The 11530-nt window shown below is 37.8% G+C and overlaps 1 protein-coding gene across 1 annotated transcript; it reads right to left on the bottom strand.

Annotated features, from left to right (window-relative positions):
* Positions 1-651: 651 nt before the first annotated feature.
* Positions 652-10207, bottom strand: si:ch211-67e16.4 (uncharacterized). The gene is made up of 10 exons (XM_054615602.1): positions 10024-10207; positions 7499-7982; positions 7149-7298; positions 6045-6295; positions 5233-5382; positions 4769-4856; positions 4170-4375; positions 3189-3275; positions 2653-2731; positions 652-2281 (listed from the first exon to the last, which is right to left on the bottom strand). The coding sequence occupies exons 2-10, from the start codon at positions 7941-7943 to the stop codon at positions 1989-1991; spliced, it is 1749 nt and encodes a 582-aa protein (XP_054471577.1). The 5' UTR covers positions 7944-7982; positions 10024-10207; the 3' UTR covers positions 652-1988.
* Between the last annotated feature and the right edge of the window lie 1323 nt (positions 10208-11530).

Genomic DNA, 11530 nt, shown 5'->3' with positions numbered 1-11530 from the left:
GACTTTTTTCGACATACTAGTAGTATTCCACATACTATAGTATTTTTTCCACATACTATAGTGTGACTTTTTTTCGACATACTATAGTATGACTTTTTTCGACATACTATAGTGTGACTTTTTTTCGACATACTATAGTGTGACTTTTTTCGACATACTATAGTGTGACATTTTTTTCGACATACTATAGTGTGACTTTTTTTTTTTTTCCGACATTATAGTGTGACGACATACTATAGTGTGACTTTTTTCGACATACTATAGTGTGACTTTTTTCGACATACTATAGTGTGACTTTTTTTCGACATACTATAGTGTGACTTTTTTTTACTATCATGACTTTTTTTTTTTCCTATAGTGTGACTTTTTTCCGACATACTATAGTGTGACTTTTTTCCACAGGATGAGGACCGTCGATGTTGGCCCTCATCCCCTAAAGTGTAGGTGTACTATGAAGGAAGTGCTTTACTGCCAGTAGGACCAGGAGGGTTGATTAGAGCGACCAATAACTCTTTCAACGTACTGCAGTGTTGTCTTAACATACATAAAAAAAACTGAATTCATACTTTTAGTTTATTTTCATATTATCTGTAAAGGAAGAGTCAAGCTTTGTGAAAATAAAAGTTCAACACAGGGCTTATTTCAGCTGCATTTATTATAGCTTAACAGGTTACCAGGCTTCTCATTTGTATCTGGTGATTATCAATCTTCAGTTCATTCTTGCCCAACTACAAACATTGTATAATTGTTCTCGTCTGCAGCCTTGACATGTTTCTGGTAAACCACTGTTACAATTGGACAGCTCATTCTTTCCAATAATTAAAAGACAGTAACATGCACACTTAGAAAAATAATGATAAATTGTCCCTGTTGCAATGCATTTCTAGCCAATCAAACAAGGATTTCACTTTAAAATACATCAGCAGAGATCATGTACAGGGATAAAATATCCTTTTGAAGGTTTCTACATATGTACACATTCAATTCATTTACATGTTTTCTGTGTATAGAAAAATTGGTTTATTCTCAATGTTGTAATGTTTGTGTTTGAATGCATGAGTTTACAGTTGTTCTCCTTACAGTGGATGTTATGTGTAACTGATGTGTGCAGGCAGGAAAACCACCGTTTCGCCCGGCTTTATCTTAGATAAGGTGCTGGAAGTCTTAAAAAAGCTCAAACTGGTAGAATAGATATCCGCACACTTAAACCTACGCAGAGTACACTATATGTGTAACTGATGTGAAATGAGAGTAGGTGATCCATATCAGGTGCTGTCATTTTTTTGTCCGTACATATGGGTAGAGATAAAGTGCCTGTTAGTTTTACCTGATGAAAATTCACCGTGAATTAAGACATTGCCATCCATGCTCAGTAAAGAAGTGAATGAAATTTTAGCGTGCATGTTCTGCTGCTGAAGTTCAGTGTAAGACAAGCAAATCAGTAGGGCATTAAAGAACTTAATTTTCTTTTTTTTTATATATTTGAAGCTTCTATTGATGTTTCAAATTAAGCTTTGAAGGTCCGTCGTCATATTTAATATCATAATCAACCTTTCATTTTTTTCTTAAATTAATTTTCTTAAATGAATGTAAAGTCAGTGCCACTTAAATTTAAAAAAATTAAGCAGACTCTTTTGTTGAATAAAAACATGTTGTTAATTTTGGAAATTAACACAAATTTTCACTTTTCAAGCCCCCACTAGAATATAATTCTACAAAAAGTATAATACTACTCATAATGGTGGAGCTTAATATTTTTCTGCAACTGTGCAGAAATACAGGAATAGACAGAATAAAAAACGATGCGCAGCATCCAAATGTTGATTTAGAATTTGATTGATGACATAATGAATGAAGCTTCAAGCTATTAGGAACTGCCCTGCAAATCTGACTAAAAGTGTCAATGATTGTGTTTTTTTTTTTACCTTTCCTGAACAACAACATTGGCATATTTGACAAACACATTCTTAAAAATGATGTTAAACATCTCACTGCAAGATATCGTTGTCGGTCAGAGTGATACTGTGCTGCAATAGGCTGACCTGTGGGTAAGAAGAGGATGATGATGAGGATGATGATGATGATGATGATGATGATGATGATGTCACAGTGTGCTGATGTGGGGCGAAGTTGTGGCCTCGTATAAGCAGAGAGGAGGAGGAGGTGGAGGGTATGAAGGGTAGAGTGGCAGAGAGGCTGTTTGCTGCAGGCATGTTGTTGAGGAAGCTGTTGGACTGAGGCAGCGCTGAGCTCTGTCTCTGCTGACTGCTGGAGGTGGCAGCTGAAACACAAGTAGCAAGAGAGAAAACAATTGTTTTATATTACTTAAACGTAGATTGCCTTACACATTTCATACTCTTTCATTTATTACACCCAATGTCAAAAGGTGTCTAGTTTTTCATGTGAACATAACTTCTGAACAAATTTCCTAAATCGAAAAGATTGTGAATCAATATAGTTATTCAATGAAAACAACAGCCTCACTTATAGGTCAGGCTGTTATAGGCTGTGCATGTTGCCAAAGTGCTCTGCTTTGGAAACAGAATTCAAACCTGTGTGACTGAGGAACGATACAGGGAGGTGACAACTGGAACAGAACAGTTTAACAGAAACAGTTTGAAAAGCAGAAGTAAGTCAAAGGTCTCTTCTTACCACAAGTCACTCTGAACTGCTGATTCTGACTGCTGATAGGAAAGCCAGATTGAGAAAGTCCTGCAGCGCCACCTAGAGCCTAAGAATGGACAAGACAAAGAAGATAGGCTTATTGGCAACGAAGGTTCTTTCTATGTAAATTATACTTGTAGGTTAAAATGAGGTTTGTGGGTAGCAGCTTACTTGCTAATTAATCAAAACTAAAGCATGTAGCGGATACTGTGCACTAAAAGTGGGGATCTGCTTCTTCTCCTTTAGTGACAGTATTACTTACTAGGCCACTGACAAGCATAAGGTAAAGTCCCATAATTACAACTCTTACACAGAATTTGCTCAAATGAATCCCTGAATGCTTCATATAAAATCAAACAAAAACACATTTTCAAGTCAACTTCAACGAGAGTTCTGAGATCTAGAAATGTCAATCGCCTGAAGAGAAAACAAACGTATTAGGACACTCCCTCGTGTCAGGGACATTGTCTTACTCTACATCATATACTCTTCTCTGTGATAAAAAAGACAAAATCATTACTGACATGATCCTGGTCAATACAGGCCTGGAGTTTCCTTTTTGCCCTCCACCGGGCCACCCTCAGCCTGGTCTTCTCTCGACGCTCTCGCACCTTCAACACAACAAAACCATCATATTTTACATTAAATGTAGGCCACTGTAAGACGGCACTTTCATAGTAAATGTCACTTTAAGCTCTATAATCTTTAAACATTTGAATAAGTATATGACACAGATTATTATCAGAACAGACAGTTTCGATTCAGCTGTTATATTATATATAACAAGAAAATTCAGTTACCAAATGTATTGTTGAAATTGTTTTGGCCCCCAAAAAAAGAAGAATTAAATGATTAAAACGTTCATTGAGGGAGAATACTGCTGACACTTGGATTTTAGAATTTGTTTTCCAGTCCAGAAGAGTGTCAGTGACCCTCCATCATTACTGATCCACAATAATGTAAATGGTCTTTTTTTGGGGTTAAAGAAAAACTTTGGTATTGAAGAAGTTTAAACTGGGATTTGTTCATCTTATACACCACTAGTGCTAACCCTAGACTAGTTAGGCTTTGCTAAAGCAACATGCTGCCTGTTATTTCCAGCTTAGTAAAGACTGCATTATTGTGCACTTGACACTGACAGGAAAATGTTTCTATTTAATTCTGCACACAATCTAATGCTAAGCTTCCAGTTTATTTCTTCTATTCTTATTGAACTGATGCTCAGAGGGATCATTGTCTCTATCTGCCCTTTCAATTGTCGGTCTGATTAAACCACTTATGAGCGTTTTGTTCTTACTGTACAAAACAAACCATTCATTCAATACAACATATATTTGTAAAGGGGATTTACTACCACGCAAAAGCATGTAATACCAATTCAAAAATATTTACTAGTCATATAGGCCATCTAACTGTATCTTATCAAGCTGATTCCAAACTTTTGAACGATAGTGTATGTAGAATATGAAGGACAGAGTCTGCTATGAACACTACGGTTTACTAACCAGATCAGCCAGCAGCGGCTGAGGCAGCGTCTTCTCCAGCTCTCTGCGTCTGTTGATGCTCCGTCTGCGGAGCTCATTCCTTCGCAGCTTGTATTCTTCGTATAGACTGAGATCTTTATTCCAGGTCCGCACAGCCTGGCGAGGCGGGATGCCGGACGACAAAGACACCATCGAATGCAGGGAGGCCACCGGCTGAGGCATCAGATCTGAGGAGCACACACGGAGGGGTTTGCATTGGTGGGGCTGTTTTAACAAATGAAAGTCCAGACTAGAGGTAGATCAACATACTCAGGTTGCAGATCTAAAAAAATCAATGTTGGCCTCATCTTATTAAAGCCTAACTAGGGACAAGGACTGCAAATTAGCTTTGGCTTGGAGTCCTACATAGACTGCATCGGTTGCACTTTATTTAAATGCAACAATGCCTTCATGTGAATATCAAAGCAGTGATCAATACTGCTTGTTTGGCCAGGGGGAATACATAGGGGAACCACATAGTTTTAATCAATATTACAAATGCAGCTTTTACTACTAAACAAACCAAGCGTTCTACACTCAGAAGAGAACATCTGCACACACTGACACACAGATCTACTCACAGTTGCTTGGTCCGGCTGAGCTGAAGGCTGCAGTGTGATTTCTCTGGCTTACTGGAAGTGCTAAACCCTCTGTCATTGACCTTTGGGCCTGGAAAAACAGAACAAAGCATTAATTCTCTTCCACAGATTGTTCTGAACAGTTATTCAGTGCATTCCCCACATTATCACATGTTGTGATCAGGTATCTTATTTCCTTTAGTTTGATTTTCTATCCAAATCAAGAATTAATTCTGTCCGGTGGCTGCAAAGCACTCCCATGGGTGTAGACATGTATGAATCTCTGTTTGATCATTAAATGCTGGTGCAAAATGGTTGGTGCAGAAAGACAGAAACAATTTAAACTACCAAATAAACTGCGTAGACTCACTCTGATCTTTTTTTTTGCAAAACTAAAATATCTTCTGTCACAAGAACTCACGTGCTGACTTGGTATTGTCAGATTTGATATTCAGCTCGAGCCTTACCTCCGACTCTGGAAGATGATCCTGCTGCATCTGGCAGTCCAGCAGAAGGCCGGCCATCACCTCCTGCACTTCCTCTGGTTCCTCCTTGATACAGATCACCTCCTCTTCCTCCTGCTCCTCCTCCTCCTGGACCTCCAGCTTCACCTGCACCTTCACCATTGGATTATTATACAATTGTATATTTTAATTTAATTTATTATATATTATACTATATCATATTTGATTTTCTACATTATATTGCGGTATTATTTATTGTTCATTGCTGTAATATACAATATATTATGTTATACTATTTCACTACATTTCACCTTATGTTGTTATATCCCATACTATATTATATAATTGTATACTTTATCATACCATATTATGTTAATATGTTAATCTGTTTTATTTAGTTTATTTTCTGTTATAATTGTATATTAATACAGACAAACAAATAAAGTATCATGACTTAATCACAGCATATATTAGTCTGTTACTAGACTGTCTGTCCTCCTCTGGGGATCAGTAAAAGCTTATCTGAATGGAAAACTTTACAGAACACATTCTACCGTTCAGCTGACATGGGATCAGTTAACAATGACAGAAAAGAACAATGACAGAAAAGCAGCAAATCCTAATATTTGAAATGGTGAAAGAAAAAAATGTGGGGAATTTTTATTCAATAAATGACGCTTAATCAATTATTAATATTGTTGCCGTGTTCTTTGCTGTTGATTGAATACTACTATAATTTCAGCAAAATGTGTAACTAAATACAAAATCCTCTCTAAAAGCACTTTCTTGGCTTTTCTTTTGAAGTGTGTTGTCACCTGTGGAGCAGAGGAGGGCAGAGTGGAGCTATCGGCCTGGGTGGAAACGTCAGGGGACAGCGAGTCGGCTGACTGCTGCCCCGGATCCAGAGTGAGGGTCTGGACCGGAGAAGGGACCGGAGGAGGGACCGGAGGAGGGACCGAGTCAGCGTCCACGCCTTCAGTGTGTGGCCGCAGAGTGAAGGTCCACTCACAGTCGTCGTCCTGATCCTTGATCTGAGCTGTGTCTCGCTCTGCGGGACAGAACGAAACTGCACAAACACAGCGTGTTTAAAAGGATACGCTGAGACAACAATGATATGTTGTTAATGTGTTTGCAGCTGACTCTACAGTTTCCTGTTCACCATGCAGAGTAAGCCATCATTTCAAGGCCAAATCCAGCATCAATATTCTTGAGCTAAAACAGTTTTCCATTTTTTACACAAACAGATAAAACATTTGTGATTATTATATTCTATGCTAGAAGCACAGGTAAGCTGTGAAAACATTTAATAAATGATAAATGACCCATTAGCATTAGCTGTTGATGACTAGAGGCAGACGCTGACATGGATTTAGGAAGTGAACATTTTCCTGCATAAAACAAAGATTGACATTTAGATTTTTATGTATTTCCATCTAAGTCTTACTTAAGGGAGAGGTGGAAGAGCTACTCAGATCTTGAACTTATCCAAAAGTAGAAATACCACAGTGTAGAAATGCTCTATTACAAGTAAAATTATTGCATTCAAAATGTACAAAAGTATAAACATTAACATATACTTAAAGTGCCAAAAGTAAAAGTACTCCTTATGCAAAATGGTCCATTTCAGAATCATTTTAAATTATATTATTGGATTATAACCACTGATGGGTTAATGTGTACATCGGTTTAATGTAGAAGCTGGTAAAGGTGGAGCCAATTTTATCTGCTGGGTAACTTGTTAATTTCCCCCCCGAGATCAGTACAATTTGGTCTTAATCTATTGTATTACATCCAATTTATTTGTTGAATGTATTTTGTATTATTAATCTGAATCTGCAAAGAAGTAAAAAAAAGAAGTATAAAGTAGCAGAAAATAGGTTTGCTTGTACTTAAGCACAGTACTTGGAAAAACAATGTACCTGCACTTCCGTCCAGAGAATCTGTTTGTGTGTTCGCAGAGAGTGAGACGGGCAGCAGTAGGTCCGACGTGTCACAGCCGGCCACTCCCACATCTGAATTACTGGGCACTCTGAATGAATGCCTGCTCGTGCTGTGTGTAGTGGTGCATTCTGGGAGTGCAAAAACAAGAAGCAGTTAGACTATTTGGAGTGGACTATGGATGTACGATCATTATAAAAGAAACCTCTGTAAAACTATTGACGAGACATCTTGAACTGCAAACCAGGTCAATTATGAGTCTGCTATGATGAGTTTTTGACCTGTGCAGTATTTATGTGAAGCAGGAGTCGGTCATCTCCGTCGTCTCTACCTTGATTGCTTCCTGTCAGAGGCCCCTCAGAAGTCCTGGTCTGAGTCAAGCATGATGGGGAGGCCTCGGTGGAGGAAACACCTGCACCATCTCTCTGTGCTTGAAGAAAGGTGGACGGGTGGATGCGGACCAGAGCGGAGGCGGAGGCCGAGGCTCTCTGCTGCAGCTCCTCCTCCACTCCCTGCCTGTAGTACTTCAGCTTCAGCTCGGTGTAGCGCAGCTTGGCTCGGATGTTGTCGTTCTCCTTCTCTTTGTGGGCCTTTTCCCTTTGCAGCGACGCAATGTCCCTCTTCATCAGCGCCACTTGGGATTTCAGCTCCTCAAATTTGACTCCGACCACTTTGAGCATCTCGGCCAGCACCGTCTCCACTGCCCCGTTCACCGCTCGCTCCACCACGGCACCCATCTGGCCTCGGATCAGCGTCACGGCAATGCTGACATCCATTTTGAGAAGACCGCTGACAAGACCTCTTCAAAGTTTTACCTGCATGCACAATAACATCACAGTTTAGAAGTGCAATATAATAGTTATGCAGCTCTTTGACTTGTCGTTTTTCATTTCTCCATGCATCGGTGGAGTAAGCAGATTCAAACAACTCTTTGTCTACAACTATGTCACTCAATCCAACTGCCCACATAGAAAGAGAATAAAAACAATATTATAATACAGAGAAATAAAACACATCGTCTCAAGTTTTTGTTTAAGATTCTACATACAGAATTCAAAGAATACAGCAGCAACCAATAATTTGCAAGGTTAAGAAGAGCAGAGTGAAGTTGGTTGTTGTAATCAGAGTTTCTTTGTGTTTTTATAACACGCGTCGTCCGTTCATTCATTTTAATGTAGCCGTCAATCTGTTGTGCCCTGCTGGCTCTGAACTGTATTTATACAACTACTATCTCTTATAATATGGAGCTTTCTTCCTATTTTCATTCCAGAGCGTGGTTTTTCTATTTCATAGCATGCTTGCACAGGTTTCCTGCTCTCCAGCTTCAACCCATATCCTCACTCCTCTAAGTGCTATATTGAGCGTCCTGTGGAGGGAAATTAGATAAAATGCTGTCCATGTCAGACCTAATAAAACATCTTACTTCCTATCTCCAGGCCATGGTCAAGCCCTACACCCCCGCCCGACCACCTCGCTCTGCTGCCTCGGGGCGATTGGTTGCCCCGTCGCTCAGAGATCGACCCGGTCACAGCTTTTTACTGTCCTGGCCCCTCAGTGGTGGAATGAACTCCCCACTGACGTCAGGACAGCAGAGTCGCTGCCCATCTTTAGGCGCAGGCTGAAAACTCACTTAGCTCTTATTGTATTCGTATTAGTTTGTTGCACTTATTGTATTCATATTAGTTTGTTGCACTTATTGTATTTATATTAGATTTTTGGAGTTTGTTGCACTTATTGTATTTTATAGTTTGTTTCTGTACTTTTGCTCTGATTTATGCTCTTAGATGCTTGTTTAAGAAAGGAGATGCACTTATGACTTCTGGTGACTAGTAGTTCTCTTGAATACCTATGTTGAATACACTTCCTGTAAGTCGCTTTGGATAAAAGCGTCTGCTAAATGACTGTAATGTAATCTTAATACACCACAGACTCTAAGTACATACGACACCCAACCTTATGGAGGAAATAACAATGGTTAAATAAATGACAATGGCTTATAATAGAAACACGCTTTATAATGTGTTCAGTTCCTAATATACACCTGATTACAGCCAGAATAACAGGAAATATCAGATTTATACTCTGTATTATCTGCAATACAATAGTAATAATAGTTTCTGTCTGTATATATAATATTTCAGTTACTGTGGATTCTGTTTTTTATTTTTACTGATTCTTTACTGTTTTTTATTGCTCATTTGCTTATTTATAATACTCATTTTTGATCTTGTCTTTAACTATGTACATAAGACACACAACCTTATGGAGGAAATAACAATGGTTACATAAAAGACAATGGCTTATAATAGAAACACGCTTTATAATTGTTCAGTTCCTAATATACACCTGATTACATGGAATAACAGAAAATATCAGATTTATACTCTGTATTATCTGCAATACAATAGTTATAATAGTTTCTGTCTGTATATATAATATTTCAGTTACTGTGGATTCTTTACTGTTTTTTATTGCTCATTTGTACTTTATATTGTGTTATATATATATATATACATATATATATATATATATATATATATATATATATAAAATATATATATAATATAGAAAAAATATATATATATAAAACAGGTAAAAGGTGACACTTTGTATTTGGATCAGCTCTGAAAAAAAACAAAAAAACAAAACAATGTTATTGCTGCAAATCAAAACAAATGTACACAGGTTGTTGGAGGCTATACTCAGTCACATGACAGTGGTGACGTCACAGACTCGACTTGTAGTTCTAACTTGTAACTTGTAGTTCTAACACTCATAACAAATCAAAACAACCTGGAGTGACTCTCTCTCTCTCTCTACCTGACACATTCAGACCACGTTGGACGTTTGACTTACCACGTGTTCATGTGAGGGAAGTTATCTGGATGCTAATTGAGCTAAGCTAAGCTATGCTAAGCTAACGTTAGGTAGCCGCAGCGCTGGCTAGCTGTTGTTTAACGATGTTTAATGTTGTTTCTTCAACACCCAGATTGTAGTTTTATCCTAAAAGAAGAGTTCCTCTCGACAGAGGATATGTCCGAACAACAGTGTAGTTTCGCCATAATAACAGCTGACTTCCGGGTTAGGAAAGTGCTTCCGGGTTAGGAAAGTGCTTCCGGGTTGTCTGTCCGGGAGATGATCACTCTGTTAGGTTTTTGGTGACTTTTTTATTTCTTCTTCCGGTCTACATGATTTCTACATTGTAGATTAATATTGAAGACATCCAAACTATGGAAGTCTTCTTTTATATATATATAAATGTATGAATATGTATAAATGTATATGTATTATATATATATAAATGTATGTCTTCTTTTATACAGAACCAGTCAAAAGTTTGGACACACCTTCTCATTCAACTACTTTGAATAATCTAAAATATAAAACATATTCTGGTTTGTTGAGCATTTGTTTGTTTACCACATAATTCCACATGTGTTCCTTCATAGTTTGGATGTCTTCAATATTAATCTACAATGTAGAAAAAAAAAAAAAATAAAAAAAAAAAGATAAACCATTGAATGAGAAGGTGTGTCCAAACTTTTGACTGGTACTGTATAAAAGAAGACGTATATTTATATATATATATATATATAAAAGAAGACATACATTTATTTATATATACAAAAGAAGACATACATTTATATATATATATTTATATAAAAGAAGACATACATTTATATATATATATATAAAAGAAGACATACATTTATATATATACAAAAGAAGACATACATTTATATATATACAGTACCAGTCAAAAGTTTGGACACACCTTCTCATTCAACTACTTTGAAGAATCTGAAGAAAGATTAATATTAATCTACAATGTAGAAAAAAATAAAAAATAAAGAAAAACCATTGAATGAGAAGGTGTGTCCAAACTTTTGACTGGTGCTGTATATGTGTGTCCCTGGAGTCCTTGTGCTTTCTCGCTTCGCAGGTTCCCAGGAATCGGGGTTAAATTTGGACTGTCATCGCGCCACATGCTGAGGCCCTGCTGACACCCACTGCTACTACCACTATCATCATTAGTCGCATTACTATTATTATTCCCTGTACTATTACGCTTATTAACTTTGCTTCTACCCTGGAGTCTTTGTGCTTTCTCGCTTTGCAGGCTTCTATAAATCGGGGCTGTACCTGGACTGTGGTCGTGCCTCCTGCTGTGGTCCTGCTGACACCAACTGCTACTACCATTAATATTATTAGTCACATTACTATTACCTGTACCATTGAGGTACAATCTCTCCCTCCTTCTTTATGTATTAATCTCCTATTTATGCACATTACTGATTTTGCTTCTTCCCCGGAGTCCTTGTGCTTTCTCGCCTCGCAGGTTCCCAGGAATCGGGGTTAAATT

This window comes from Anoplopoma fimbria, chromosome 16, assembly GCF_027596085.1.
Source record: "Anoplopoma fimbria isolate UVic2021 breed Golden Eagle Sablefish chromosome 16, Afim_UVic_2022, whole genome shotgun sequence".
Classification (NCBI taxonomy): Eukaryota; Metazoa; Chordata; class Actinopteri; order Perciformes; family Anoplopomatidae; genus Anoplopoma; species Anoplopoma fimbria.
Note: the sequence above shows the minus strand (reverse complement) of the source record. Positions and strands in the feature narration are given on the sequence as shown.

Excerpts from the sequence above, each read along its gene's own strand:
- si:ch211-67e16.4 (XM_054615602.1), bottom strand. The coding sequence starts at position 7,943 with ATGGATGTCAGCATTGCCGTGACGCTGATCCGAGGCCAGATGGGTGCC. Across the intron at positions 7,299-7,498 it reads TCTGACAGGAAGCAATCAAG|AATGCACCACTACACACAGC; the intron begins GTAGAGACGACG and ends TTGCACTCCCAG. Across the intron at positions 2,282-2,652 it reads GCAGTTCAGAGTGACTTGTG|CTGCCACCTCCAGCAGTCAG; the intron begins GTAAGAAGAGAC and ends CTTGTGTTTCAG.